This window comes from Tiliqua scincoides, chromosome 7 (genome assembly GCF_035046505.1).
Source record: "Tiliqua scincoides isolate rTilSci1 chromosome 7, rTilSci1.hap2, whole genome shotgun sequence".
NCBI lineage: Eukaryota > Metazoa > Chordata > Lepidosauria > Squamata > Scincidae > Tiliqua > Tiliqua scincoides.
This window is the reverse complement of record NC_089827.1, coordinates 10,840,250-10,854,561: the sequence shown is the minus strand read 5'-3', so window position 1 is coordinate 10,854,561 and position 14,312 is coordinate 10,840,250. Positions and strand designations below refer to the sequence as shown.

At 41.3% G+C, this 14,312-nt stretch overlaps 1 protein-coding gene across 2 annotated transcripts; it reads left to right on the top strand.

The window, feature by feature from the left end:
- Nucleotides 1–205: 205 nt before the first annotated feature.
- Nucleotides 206–13,928, top strand: ING3 (inhibitor of growth family member 3). Of its 2 annotated transcripts, none has more exons than XM_066633972.1 (12): nt 206–404; nt 518–589; nt 2,519–2,619; nt 3,458–3,523; nt 5,549–5,645; nt 6,634–6,705; nt 7,028–7,147; nt 8,595–8,653; nt 9,897–10,087; nt 11,965–12,157; nt 13,220–13,258; nt 13,788–13,928. In XM_066633972.1, exons 1-12 carry the CDS (start codon nt 377–379, stop codon nt 13,902–13,904), a joined length of 1,155 nt encoding a protein of 384 aa, XP_066490069.1. In that variant the 5' UTR covers nt 206–376; the 3' UTR covers nt 13,905–13,928. The 2 variants fall into 2 exon arrangements, with proteins under 2 accessions (XP_066490069.1, XP_066490068.1); XM_066633971.1 differs by having other exon boundaries at nt 8,496–8,653.
- The last annotated feature ends 384 nt before the right edge of the window (nt 13,929–14,312 follow it).

Here is a 14,312-nt window from a genome sequence, read left to right as displayed (position 1 = left end):
GCATAAGACCCACTGCCTTCTAACAAGCAGCTCCTGCACCCCACCGCGGGGCACTGTTGGAGATGTAGTTTTCGGCGCCTTCTCCCCCTCGGACCACAGAACTACATTTCCCAGGGAACCGAAGGGCGGGAGCAGCGCGAGCGCCGGCGTCTACGTCACCAGCCCGGGCGGCCAATCGCGTGGGGACGAGGCGCGCGCCGTCGGCCGCCAATGTTGTTTTCGCGGAGCGGAGCTGCTGGGGCTGTTGGCGGCGCCGGCGCCATATTGGAAGGGACGAGGCGGGCTTTTGTTTGGCCCCCCTCGCACCCCGCCCCGCCGGCCCCACCTCGCCGGCCGCAGGCACCGCGGAGCCCCCCCGGGCCGGCCCGCCGCCGCCATGCTGTACCTGGAGGACTACCTCGAGAGTGAGTCTGGGGGGCGCGGGGGGGCGCCGGGCGGGGGGCGGCGGTGAGGCGAGGCCCCGCCCCTCCAAGATGGCGCCTGGCGCCGACTGACTGCTCTCTCCCCTCCCCCGCAGTGATCGAGCAGCTTCCCATGGACCTCCGCGACAGGTTCACAGAGATGCGCGAGATGGACCTGCAGGTGCAGAGTACGTGAGTCCGGCCACGCCCCCGCCCTCACGCCCCGCCCCCGAGGGGGAGGGCGGGGCCTCCCAGCCCAGCTGCCCCGCGCCGTGCGAGGGAGGGCTCCAGGCTGCCCGGAGCGCTCCAGGCGCCGCCCAGGAGGGGCTGCAGCACAGCGCCCACAGGAGTTCAGGAAGCCATGGCGCACACAGACGTATATACACACAGACTGTACACACGCACATGCACACATTGTGTATATGCACACACAGACACACGTACACAGATATTGTATATACTCAGATACATACATACATAAACACATGCACACATTGTGTATATATGCACACACATACATATATATATGCATATATGTATATACACACAGACACGCATATACACATGTACATATATATACGCACACACAGACACACGTATATACACACATACATATATATGCACAAGCATAGAAATGCTATATACAATGTGTGTATACACACATACATATATGTTTATATGCACACATACACGTTGGCAACCTTCAGTCTCGGAAGACTATGGTATCGCGCTCTGGATGGTGGTTCTGGCACAGCGTCTAGTGTGGCTGAAAAGGCCGATTAGGGAGTGACAATCCCTCCCTGGCCATGGGCCTTCCTTCTTTGCCTCAGACTGTTGGCCGAGTGTCTCTTCAAACTGGGAAAGGCCATGCTGCACAGCCTGCCTCCAAGCAGGCCGCTCAGAGGCCAGGGTTTCCCACCTGTTGAGGTCCACTCCTAATGCCTTCAGATCCCTCTTGCAGATGTCCTTGTATCGCATATGCACACATAGAGACACGTATGTATATATATATATATATATATATATATATATATATATATATATATACGCACACACATATATACGCACACACATAGAGACGCACGCACGCATACAGATGTACATACATATATACACACACACGTAGACACACTTATTGTATATATACACATACATATATATACACACACAGACATGCGCATACGTGTATATACACAAAACATCCACACATGACATATACACACACGCTCTCACATACATATACACACACATGCACACATTGTATACACACACATATACACACATACGTACACACATTCCATGCACATGCACATATATACACATGCATACTAGCACACATATACACATGTGCACACACTTATTATATACATATATTCACATACACCAGGGCTTTTCAAACGGCGGACCCTGGCCCCTGCCCCCTTAAGGGGCGGGGGCAGCCTGGAGGCAGGGAGGAGGCGCCGCTCAGAGGGGCTGCAGGGGCTTGGGTACATGTACCCAAGCCCCTGCAGCCTCCCAGGGGTGCGGGGAGCCCGGCGCGACCTGCAGTAGGTCTCCCCGCAGCAGTGAAAGTAGATGTGGAGTGATCGCGCTCCACTTCCGCTCCGCATCTACTTTCACTGCTGTGGGGAGCCCTGCTGTAGGTCGCACTGGGCCTGCCACACCCTCGGGAGGCTGCAGGTGCTTGGGTACATGTATCCAAGCCCCTGCAGCCCCCCTGAGTGGCACGATCCTGGGGATCGCGCCACTGCCTTCCCCCACCCCTGCTGCCTCCCCCCCTCCCACCCACGCAAGAACTTAGTGGCTCTCAAACTTTCCCAGAGAGTTTGCGAACCACTGACATACACACTAGCAGCTTGCAGTGGGTGGGAAGGCACGTGAGGCAGGGCCCCCCACCAGAGCCCTTCAGAAAGCACCACCACTATGTAAGGTACCCAAGCACTCACAACTCAAGCTCTGTGCGCTGGTGTGTTAATCTAATAAAGATAAGTTATATATCTTGTGAACATGCACAATGTTCATTTCCTTAATAACATGCCAATACTATATTTTTATATCATAATTCATTGCATATTTATAAGACCGATGAATGTACTGTGATGTTCTGTATGTTTAAGATGCCATGGATCAGCTGGAGCAAAGAGTCAATGAATTTTTTATGAATGCAAAGAAGAACAAACCAGAGTGGAGAGAAGAACAAATGACTTCAATTAAAAAGGTGAGAGTAAGATGGAAGGTGGTGTGAATAAACAGAACTTCAAAACCAGACTCTAAATTGGTTTTGATTATACTCTTGGCATTAAACATGAACAAAAACTCTTCATGTAGATAGTCTTCTCAAGCATCACGCATGAGCCATGAGGTCCTGAAACAAAGTTCCTCTTCAAGTAAACACAGAACAACAACTTGGGTCTTTTCTTGCCATTTTTCATCAGAATATATTCCTGCATTCAGTTGCATTGTCACATTGCAAACAAACAGATTTAACAAGTAGAATTCTAAATGGGCAAATTAAACCGAAGCCTTCACTTAACTCTACCAGTTGTCATTTACAGGCTTTGGTATCCACAAGGGATCTGTTCTTGGACTCTTCCCAGATACAGAAAACCATGGATACCGAAAGCTGCAGTTTTGGGCCTCTTTAAAGCCTCTGAAGGCAACCAGAGCTGTGTTCCAATCATTTCCAGTGAGCTTTCTGAAGCCTATAGAGGCTGCTCGCATCTACCCGGCCTCTGCAAGCTTCAGAAAGCTCTCTGGAGACCATCAGAGCACAGCTACTGTTGACTTTGGAGGGTTCTGGTGAGGCCAAGTCTGGATCATTGCGGGTCCAGGGGAACCACGTTGAGACAGATCTGAAGATATAAAATCCATGGACAAACAGGCTCCACCTGTATTTTATATATTTATAGTTTATATTCCTGTTCCTTTTACTTGTGAACCTTAATAGTCTCTTCAATATTTTTTGAAATTTTGTAAAGTATTACACAATGATGTTGAATTATTAGTCAGTGTTTGTAATAATAACTGAAAATGACAATATTGTTTTCCCCATACAGGATTACTATAAAGCCCTAGAAGATGCAGATGAAAAAGTGCAGTTGGCCAATCAGATTTATGATTTAGTAAGTAAAATAGAGTATTTGGTTGTGACTTCGATACTGAATTCTAATTCATAAATTTTTAAAAGCTTAACATTCACCTTTCTTGATATGTAAACATTTCCATATGTGTAAGAGTAGTGGAGCCAGTAAATAATGGCTTTTTCTGCCTAGTCTCTTTCTGACTCTTGGGCTAAGTGGTTTGTGTATACCTTTATAGTCTTTTAAAAAGAACGTGATGAACAACTAAAATTCTTAAGTACAAAGACATTATAGATTGAGGTTTAAAGAGGTTATTTGGATATGCTGAAGGCCTTGGGAACACCCAGTGGCATTTGTAATTTTTGTCCACCTTTGAACAGCAGACACTTGCCATCTTTTCCACGTTACAAGTTTGTTTTGAAAGCTCCTAATTTTTCTAAAGCAGTTTTTCAGGGGTGGTGCTGCGGTTTGTGAAATAAGACCAAAGGCACTTTCAGGCATATGGATCTAGTTGCATGAGTTTTTGGTTGCTGCTTTTCAGGGACACTATAAGCTAAAAAGATTTTTTTACAATTGCAGAACTTATACGTTTTTACATTGGAGACATTCGCTCATTCTTTTTCTGTATATTTGAACGTTCCAAAAGAGAAACAAGTGTACCTGCTGCCTTTCCCCATCTTTGTACTACTGTAATAAGGCTCTGTATGCACTGAGAGCATGTCCTGGCAGTTCAGAACACTTATTGCTCTCAGGTTGACCAGATACAATGAAGGACAGAGGGCCTATACCTTTGACCATTGTATAGAAGATGGAATTTTGGCAGGTGCAGCTCAACATGGAAGGGTTTTAAAAGCTGCACCTGCCAAAATTCCCTCTTCTATACAACAGTTAAAGAGATAGGAACTCTGTCCTCCATTGCATCTGGTGACCCTGATTGCTCCAGGGTTTTTGATTTTGTAGATGAACACTACCCCTGTAAGTTGTGTGTGCATAGAGTCCTTTTACAGTTATGTTAAATGTATTGACATCTGTGTGGTATGAACTGTGGGTGCAATCCTGCTTCCTCCTCACATGATCACTGAGGAGAGGAAGAGAAACAAATGGCCTACATATCTTGATTTATCTCAATATTTTGTTACTAGGAATAGGTTCTTGAGGCACAGTTTATTCATGAATGCTTAAATACTCTCTGGTATACAACTGGTATAGTTAGTATACTTATGCTGAAATACTAATCACACTTTCCTGGGAGTAAATCCCATTGCAGTGGAATTTACTTCCAAGTAAACATACATAGGCTTGTGCCACTAATCTCTTTGTTATAATTGCAAAACAAAGAAACTCTTGCAATGAAATTTTTTCATGGTGATTCTATTATTTAGATTCTCTTTTGTGTTTTATGTATAATTGGTGTTTGTCAAGCTTCACAATTCACTGATCCAGCAAAGACTCCTGGTCCTTACCTTCAAAGCCTTCCATAGTCTCACATCTTCTCCTCTCTGCTCGATTTTTTACTACATACTGTCTATGACCTTTGCTCCTCTGCTTCCATTACCCTCAGGTGCCCGAAAGGCTGCTCCTCGTTTATATGGCTCTGCTTCCTTCTCTCTTGCTTCATCTTATGACTGGGACTCCCTCCCTGATCACCTTGCTTTCCCTTCCCCTTACTTCCTTCAAATCCACTCCCAAAACCACTTTTCCCATGAAACAGTTGACATCCTTATTTCTGCAGGTTGTCCTAAGTAGGTATACATGAAATAGTTGCACATTCATGTTTTTGTCATTGTTCCCCTTTCCTTTCTCTGTTGTCTCCCTTGTGTCTATTTTAGGGCACAAGTCTCACCAGGTCTACTCAGAAGTAAGTCCTATTTTGTTCAATGGGGCTTACTCCCAGGAAAGTGTGGTTAGGATTGCAGCCTTAGCCTCAAAACCTGTTAATAAAATGCCATGCTCACTGATAATGCAGTGTAAATGAATAAATAATTTTTTTTTTTAATTCTCTGAAACCTGTACAAAACTGGCTGGAAAATAGTTGGAAATATATTTCTTCATCTGTTCTTAAATCAGGTAGACCGTCACTTAAGAAAGTTGGACCAGGAACTAGCAAAATTTAAAATGGAACTCGAGGCGGATAACGCTGGGATCACAGAAATATTGGAAAGACGTAAGCATCTGCAATGGCTTTTTCTAGCCATTAGAATGTTGTTTGGCAGAAGTAATGATCAGTTCATTATATGTTTCTAGGTGCTATTTTGATGTATGCCTTATTTCTTTGTACCTTTTAGGATATAGAAATATCTTGTGGGGGCTATGTGGTTGGTTTTTTATTCAGTTAAATAAATAAATGGGACTTTCCGCATCTTGTCACTCTTAGCAAGATGATTTTCTTAAGCACCCTGTTATCAACTTGATCTTAATATTTGTTTTATGAGCACATTTGCTATGTTGTGTTTGCTGTGCTGGTACTGCACTAAAGGCTATTAGGTTATTAGCTATTAGGACTGCAGTCATTTGCCTGGTAGTCAGTTCCACTGAACTCAGTAGGATTTACTGAAGCAAGAATACACACCAGTTTAATTTTCCCATGTATTTCTTTTGACTTTGATCCACAATCTATTACATTGTTCTGGTCATTCTGTTCAGTGGGCTTTCCTCCCGTGAATTTGTATTCTGCGTATGTGACAATTTTATAATCAGAAATTCATGTTCATATATCACATAGCAAAACATGGAATCTTAATCATAATTCTTAGAATTAGTATTCATAATGGTTTTGCTTGAAATGCATTTGAAAGCAGGTCAGCTATTTTAATTGAAGCGCATATATGAAAATGTGCTTAAAAGCATACCCTATGTCTGTTCGAATGATGGCAGCTTCTGATGTTAGTGTTGCAGGTATTATGTGAAACTCAGGGATTCTATAGAATGCCTAAGCCCCATTGAACACAATTGGACTTACTTCTGAATGGGTAGTGTGTAGGCTTGTGCTGTAAGATACAGAGCAGAAATCTTCCTGGTTATTTTCAAAACACTTGCTTCTGCTGAGTTATTCTTTGGAGATAAAGTATTTTATTTCAAAGCTAACATGCTCATGAAGCTGCAGTTTTTTCAGACTGTTACTGTGTTTTACTCTTAAACTTTTCTATAACTAGGTTCTTTGGAACTGGATACACCATCACAGCCACTGAATAATCATCATGCTCATTCACACACTCCTGTAGAAAGTAAGTTGACTGTTTCCACCTCTGTTTTTGATCAGATATACATGTAAAAAATAATGTTATATAATTATTCTCCTAAACGCATATCTGGTCATAAGACCTACCTGTTTTATGAAACCACTAGCACAATATTTTGAAGAGGATTACTGGACTGAAATTTGATGGTGCTTTTTATGGTGATGCTGTTAATGCATGTTAATTATGGTGAAACTGTTAATGCTTGATTTTTCTCAGTCAGAGTCAGTATTAAACCCTTTGAACAGTCAGAAGCTTCACGTTTGACTTTTGAATTAATACAGCCCCCCCCATTCCCCTCATTTTTTAGAAAGGAAGCATAATCCCTCATCTCACCATGCAGCAGCAGATCATGTCCCTGAAAAGAAGTTTAAGTCTGAAGCTCTTCTTTCAACCCTTACTTCCGATGCCTCTAAAGAAAATGCAGCAGGTAAGTGAAAACTTAAGCATACATATTATTAGATTGAAGATATTCTGCTCCTTGTCCCATGTATGCTAATGGGACTACACCATGTTGCTTTTGGAAGAAAGGCAGGTACAATCTGTTCTTTGCTTTTTTCCCTTAAGGGTATATTGTCAGATTGAGGCTGCAATACTTTAATGAGACAAAGCGCTATTTAATATAATGGTACTTCTGTATTAGTACCAGTGGTACTAATGTATATCTGAAGCATAAACACAAAACTTAAATACAACTTCTGAAGCTAATGGCAGTTGTTCCTGAAATTCAGTTTGTTGAACAGGAATAGTTAACTCTGTTAAACTACTGGAGTAAGGAAAACAGAATGCTGATATTGTGGCAGCTTACTGGGGAGTCACTGTCTTTGATTAAGGGGTAGATCCATGACAGAACTATCACTGGCAGGGATAAGAAGGGCAAGTCAAATGTTTCTTCCTTTTACCCTTCCTCTTCAATCCACACCCATGCTTCCTGACTCCATGGATAGCCACTGCTGTGATCAGAGGGGTTGCATTAGTGGCTTTCTTTTCCTCTTGATATCTGTGAGGGCCAAAGTGTGTTTGCGCACATGCTAGCTTCTGATTTCAAAGGTATCACAGGTTTGTCTTGGGCTCGAGGATCAAACATGGCAAAGTGCAGTTGTCCTCCAGAAAGTGTTTGTGTCTATTTTCCTCAGGATCAAAAAATGCAAAACATTTAAGATCATTAAAAAAAATTCTAAATGACATGAATTCCCCTCCCCCCACAAAAAATGTTACTTCTTTGAAATGCTTACTCTCAAAATTGCAAGGGAACTGACTCACAAGTTAATTTGATTGTGTCAATTTTGCAGAGACATTTTTTAATACTAAAAACATTCTTGAATATGAATATCTTCTTGGTTCATTTTCTTTTTGGGCAGTGAACATCTGGAACTGTACCAAAGAATGAAATACATAAATTATTTTATTGCTATTAATTTGGTTCTGAAGTTGTGCACTTTTGAGGGTATGTACTATATCATTTGAGGGTTATCATCTTCATTAAAAAGATTGTCCTATAATCACATTTGCATATCAACACAGTAAATTTATTAGTGTATGCAGTGAGACATTCTCTTTTCCCAACAGTTACATTTAGGTCTTGGGTCAGAGAACAGTTTGACAGAGAAAGCAGTGCCAAGATTTTTGTCCATAACGTTATATTCTGTGATTCTTTTCTTACTTAGAACATTGCCTAAATTTTTACAGGTAGAAACAGCTGGTGTTCAGCTTTCTGAAATTTAAATATACTTTTAGTCACTTTGGACTATATAAATATGTTCCCTTTGTTCATCAAGGGTGTCGAAACAGTAATTCATCATCCTCATCCAACAGTGCATATAATGCAAATTCTTCTCAGCCATTGGCATCGTATAACCTGGCCTCATTATCTTCAGGAGCTGGAGCTGGTGCTATTACCATGGCAGCAGCTCAGGCAGTGCAAGCCACAGCACAGGTAAGGAATTCAAGGTTCATCTATCAGTACCTGCTACAAACCTCTTATTGGGGGTGGGGAGTGAAGTTACATTGATTTAATATACATTACTTATATTTGCAAAGATATTCTTTCGTATAATGTAGAATTCCATGGCATCAGATGTACAAAGAGAAGAACACGACAAATCCTAAAAATTGTTTTTACCAGATAGGTGTTTTAGGGAAGCTCATAGCCAATCCTACTTACTTCCCCCTGCAGGAGGTGTGATGCATCCCACGGTGGGGGGGGGCGGTGCTTGGGTTCCAAAGGCCTCCTGCAGGTAAGGGCATAAGCCCCAGGGCATCTGCTACCCTGATGGGTCTAGTCGGACTTTCTCCAGCATGGTGCAAGTGTTGGTTCAAGTCTGAGTGGCCCCAGGTGGATCAAGGCCAGGAAGGGAGATAGAATATTGACAGTGCCGCTTCTGCCTATACCACCTGCTTTCTGGCCTCAGTCTGCCCCTTTTCTGCTCACCCCTTGCATCCCCCTATCCCCGTGATTTTGAACCTTTTTCATCTCATGGCACACTGGCAAGGCACTAAAATGGTCAAGGCACACCATCGGTTTTTTGACAATTGACAAGGCACACTGTGCTGTCACAGTGGCTCATATCCCCCAATGGCCCTACTAATAAACAACCCTCTTCCAAATTCCTGTGGTACACCTGGGGACCATTCATGGCACACCAATGTGCCATGGCACAGTGGTTGAAAATGACTGCCCTATCCCATGCACTGACTTGCTGAGGTTTGTTGGCAGGCTGCTGGTGTGCAGCTCCAGCCGCTCACCATTGTGGCAAATGGCCAGGCTGCACTGTACGGCATGTCACCTTTTTCAACAACCATAAAGTATGCTTTGGTGCTAGGACATAAGCCCATTGGGCTTTTAAGATTCAACCCATTGGCTGTAATCCTGTATACAGTTAGTTGAAAGTAAGTCCCACTAAAATAAAAAAGACTGAAGTCCGACTGAAGTAAGAGTCTCACTGAAATAAGTCCCATTGAAAGACATCTAAGCTAGATGAGCTTATATACCATTGTGCTTTCTTGTGACACAGTGGATATGAAAGATCACACAAGTGTCAAAGAGCAGGGCACAGTTTCACAACCACTAGAATTCATTAAGGTTTTAGAAACACTCTTAAATAATTCTTCATTAGTGATAGTTTAGAGCACTTACAAGCAACACCGTACTATATTAATTTTGCTGTTTTTCTTTATAGATGAAAGAAGGAAGGAGAACATCTAGCCTAAAAGCAAGTTATGAAGCGTTTAAGAACAATGACTTCCAGCTTGGAAGAGAATTTTCATTATCCAGAGAAGCAACTGGATATTCATCATCTGCTTTGGCATCTACGTTATCGCAGACGTTAAGTTCATCCACCACAGATTCACGGAGTGGTCGAAAAAGCAAGTAGGTTCATAAAAATGGTCAGTTCTTTCAGTTGTGTTCAGATTCTTAATGAGAGAAATCACAAGTCTATTATAGGTGGGATGTACCCATCAATGAGACAAGTGAGTTGTGACTAACTTGAATTCCATTAGTTCAGTCATGACTTCTTTTGGATGCAACTCAATAATGTTTAGAAGCTTTTAACAGAAACTTGCAGTGCAATCTGAGTCATGCCTACTCAGAAATAAATTCCATTCAGTGGGACTTGCTCAAGGAAGAGTGTATAGGACTGCAGTCCTAATTTGTTGTTTTTCTATATGCAAGTTTTACCTGCCTGTGCCCTTGGAATGAAGCAAGTTATTCATTTAAAAGTTTAAAAATGTAGACATTAAAGCTTCTATGTACAATACACTCATGCGCTTAGAGTCCTTGCTGAGGATGGACAAAGCTATATCCTTAATGACTCACCTGCAATCCCAGTTAGCTCACCCATCCATTCCTCTACCCAGTTTTCTCTTTTCTAGCATGACAGGGCTATTAGCTCTTGATCTTTTGTAGGAAAGTATGCCAGTCAGACATGCAGCCTCCATGGCTTGATCCAGCTCAGCATTGAGCCAAGCCAGCAGGTCTAGTTGCAGATCTGTCTCAATCATAAATAATAAAAGTCAGATGTCTGTATTGAGTGGAAGACTTTTTTAAACTGAGGAAAGGAAGGTCATGACTGTTGTGTGACGAGGATTGTTAAGTCAAAGCTTAATAACATACACCCTCATCTTTGAAACAAGACTTTTAAAATGCTCTATAGAGAATAAGACCATTTGAAATGTTGCCATCTGCTAATTGGTTTATAATGCTTGCAGATATGAGGGTACAGTACAGTAGAAGATATGCAGAGTAGAAGATATGTAAGGAAATGATGTATACTATAGTCAATCAGGAGGTGCAGCCAGAGAAATATTAACTAGAACTGACATTCTATGGTGTTTGTAAAATGTGAATTTACACAATATACAAGTAATCATCACTGTGGATGAAAGAGTGAAAGAGCACTCTCTAAAGATCATAATGTTCTTACAGTGCAATCCTATAAGCTCAATGGAACTTACTCCCATGTAAATATGTATAGGATTGCAACTGTAGGCTCAATCTTATCCAACTTTCTTTCACTGATGCAGCCAAGCTAATGGAGAGCATTCACTGCATCTTATGGTGGCTGGGGGGCAGTCATGGCGGCTTCCTCAAGATAAGGGAACATTTGCACTGTGGCTGCATTGGCACTGGAAAGTTGGATAGGATTGGGCTCTTAATTTATTAACTACATGTCATAGAGTCATTTGAGTATACAGACATTAGTTCTTGAATTGGATAGTGTTATCAATTCCATCCATACTTAGCTATCAAGTGTATGAGGTTGTTACTTGCACCTATTGTTCAAGGACGGTATTTCTTAGTGTGAATGTAAAGTTGATGACAGCAATTGAGGAATTTACTAGGGCCTAGGCCAGCCATTTTCAACCACTGTGCCGTGGCACACTGGTGTGCCGCGAATGGTCCCCAGGTGTGCCGTGGGAATTTGGGAGAGGGTCATTTATCAATAGGACCATTGGGGGATGTGAGCTCCCATTGACAGCACAGTGTGCCTTGTCAATTGCCAAAAAACCGATGGTGTGCCTTGACCATTTTAGTACCTTGCCAGTATGCCGCGAGATGAAAAAGGTTGAAAATCACGGGCCTAGGCTATCAGTTATAGCTGCTGTAATGAAAAATATTTACATGAACTCTTAACTGTCAGATAACTATAAAATTCCATTCATTGCTTGTGTTTTTTGCAGTTGAAGTACACAGAGCCTTATGCAAAGGGAGAAAAAATTAACCTCTGAGTTTCTTTACTTTTTCAGAAACAATAACAAATCTTCAAGTCAACAGTCCTCATCCTCTTCCTCGTCTTCCTCTTTGTCATCTTGTTCTTCATCATCTGCTCTTGCACAGGAACTATCTCAACAAACAGCAGCGATACCAGAGTCTGAATCTAATAGTCAGGTTGATTGGACCTATGATCCAAATGAACCACGTTACTGCATTTGTAATCAGGTGATATATAATTATATGAATGATAAATGTACAAACAGCACGATGCATTATTTAATATATACTCATAGTAGTATATTCCAGTTTTAAAATAGGACACCAACTGAAACTAGCAGTCAGCAAAAGAAATGTATTCTGATAGCAATATAGTGTAAACCAACTTAAAATGATAGTTCTTAAAAGAATATGAATTTTTTATTTATTGTTACTGTATAATGCTTTTCAAGAAGAAAGTTCACAAAGCAGTTTGCATAGCAAGAGAAATAAAGCCTTAAAGTCTGCAGTTGGTAACACTTACTATGGCGTAAGCTACATTGAATACAGTGGGGATTGCTTTTGATTAAGCATGCGTATATTTACACTGTAAAATAGATTAGACTGTGCTACATGCAAAACAGATGTCAGGCTGTGAACCAAAGGTTACTAGGACAAAGAAATAGCAATGGCTGTTTCTCTTTTCCCCTTAAAAAAAAAAAAATTAATAGCACCCAGTTCCTTCAGTCTATCTCCAGCATTATGGTGATGTTTACTTCTGACAAGAGATTTTCTTGGTTTTCATAGTGTTTTCTGGAAAGTATTATTATTATAAATCTCAGCACTGCACAAAACTTAAAAACAGAAGATGGATCCAGTTGCAGACTTATAATCTTTGGCCCAAACCTAATGGGTCTCTGGGGCCTTTCCTATTTTCAGCCTAAAATAAGGCAACTTTTCACTTAAAATGAAAGGCAAAAATTTTACCTTGAATAAGCAGGGATGTTGATGTGAAAATGTAGAAAATGTGCCTGCAAATCTATTTTTTTTAATTTTTGTAGAGCAAGACAATGTCTGCCTAATTTTTATAAACATTTGTCCTTGTCAGTTCAGTTTTCCCTAGCGATTATCATGACGAATGTAAACTAGAAATCAAACACTTCTTAGACATCTAAATACGAAGGGTTTGATGAGGTTTTTTTTAAAATATGTTGTAATGGGTCTACACAGTCCAGAATATGCAAGAACAGAAAATCAAATGGAAAACATGACTGTTGATGATTTTCTGAACCATTGTATTCTTTCAACTAGGTGTCCTACGGTGAAATGGTGGGCTGTGATAACCAAGATGTAAGTATTGAAAAGCTGGAAAATGGCTATGCTGTTGAAAATTCTACTTCTTGTTTTAACTGGAATTACAGGCAGTGTTCCAAAGAGATGCTAGACCCATGCAGGCATTCCAGGGTTTCTCTCTTCCTAACACCAGCATTTCTTCATGATATAGCTGAAGATGCTTCTAAAGTTTCCTTTAGTTTTGAGGGAGCTTGTTGACCAAAACAGTGATTGCTGTTGGATGTTTAGAAGTCGTTTTGCACAGACAAAGCCATTCTGATAAGGGCCAGAGTACTTTTTCAGGAGTATTTGTATATACAAAATACCTCATCATATAAAAACAGTTTCACCTACTGTTTAGAGTTTTCTAAAGAGCCTCTTGTTGTTATTTTGCTACTGTACTTCATTTTAAAATGTTGTTAATTCAAAGAATTCAGTTTTGTTAATGCTGGTAGTTTATTCTGTACTCTCACTTTGTGCAGTGACATCTGCCTAAATCTGTGACTGTCACACAATGCAATGTGCCTTCTGTTTACTTGTCTTATAGTGCCCTATAGAGTGGTTCCATTATGGCTGTGTTGGACTGACAGAAGCACCAAAAGGGAAATGGTATTGCCCACAGTGTACTGCTGCAATGAAGAGAAGAGGCAATCGGCATAAATAAATATCCTGCTCATCTCAAAAACATTGTGCTTTTGTGGGGTCGGGTGGGTTGGGAAGAGATGCTTCTTTGCAACCAGTCAAAGGAGGATTGAGATAGCTGTCATAAAATGTTGACTTAATTTTGCTAGTTGTGTTTTAATATTGTACCTAAATTATTTATGCACTACTGTTGTGCTATAAATACTTTTCCAGTTAGCCGTGGATTCTTCCAGGGGCAAACATATGCAGACATTTGTACTCTCAACCATTTTCTCTAAGAAGTGGGCATTCCAGTGAATCCAGAGCAATCCAGAGAATTCCAGCAAACGGAGATTTTGAATGGTTTTCTATTCAGCCAGCATTCTGCTGCATGTTCTGTACTTAAGAGCTGTTATGTGGAGTTTTGTATAAATAAGTCATGCAGAACGTT

What these genes read in the sequence shown, in the direction of transcription:
- ING3 (XM_066633971.1), top strand. Translation starts at nt 377, where the DNA reads ATGCTGTACCTGGAGGACTACCTCGAGA. An exon ending in CTCTAAAGAAAATGCAGCAG is followed by an intron (nt 7,148 to 8,495) that starts GTAAGTGAAAAC and finishes TTGTTCATCAAG; the next exon opens with GGTGTCGAAACAGTAATTCA. An exon ending in CAGTGCAAGCCACAGCACAG is followed by an intron (nt 8,654 to 9,896) that starts GTAAGGAATTCA and finishes TTTTCTTTATAG; the next exon opens with ATGAAAGAAGGAAGGAGAAC.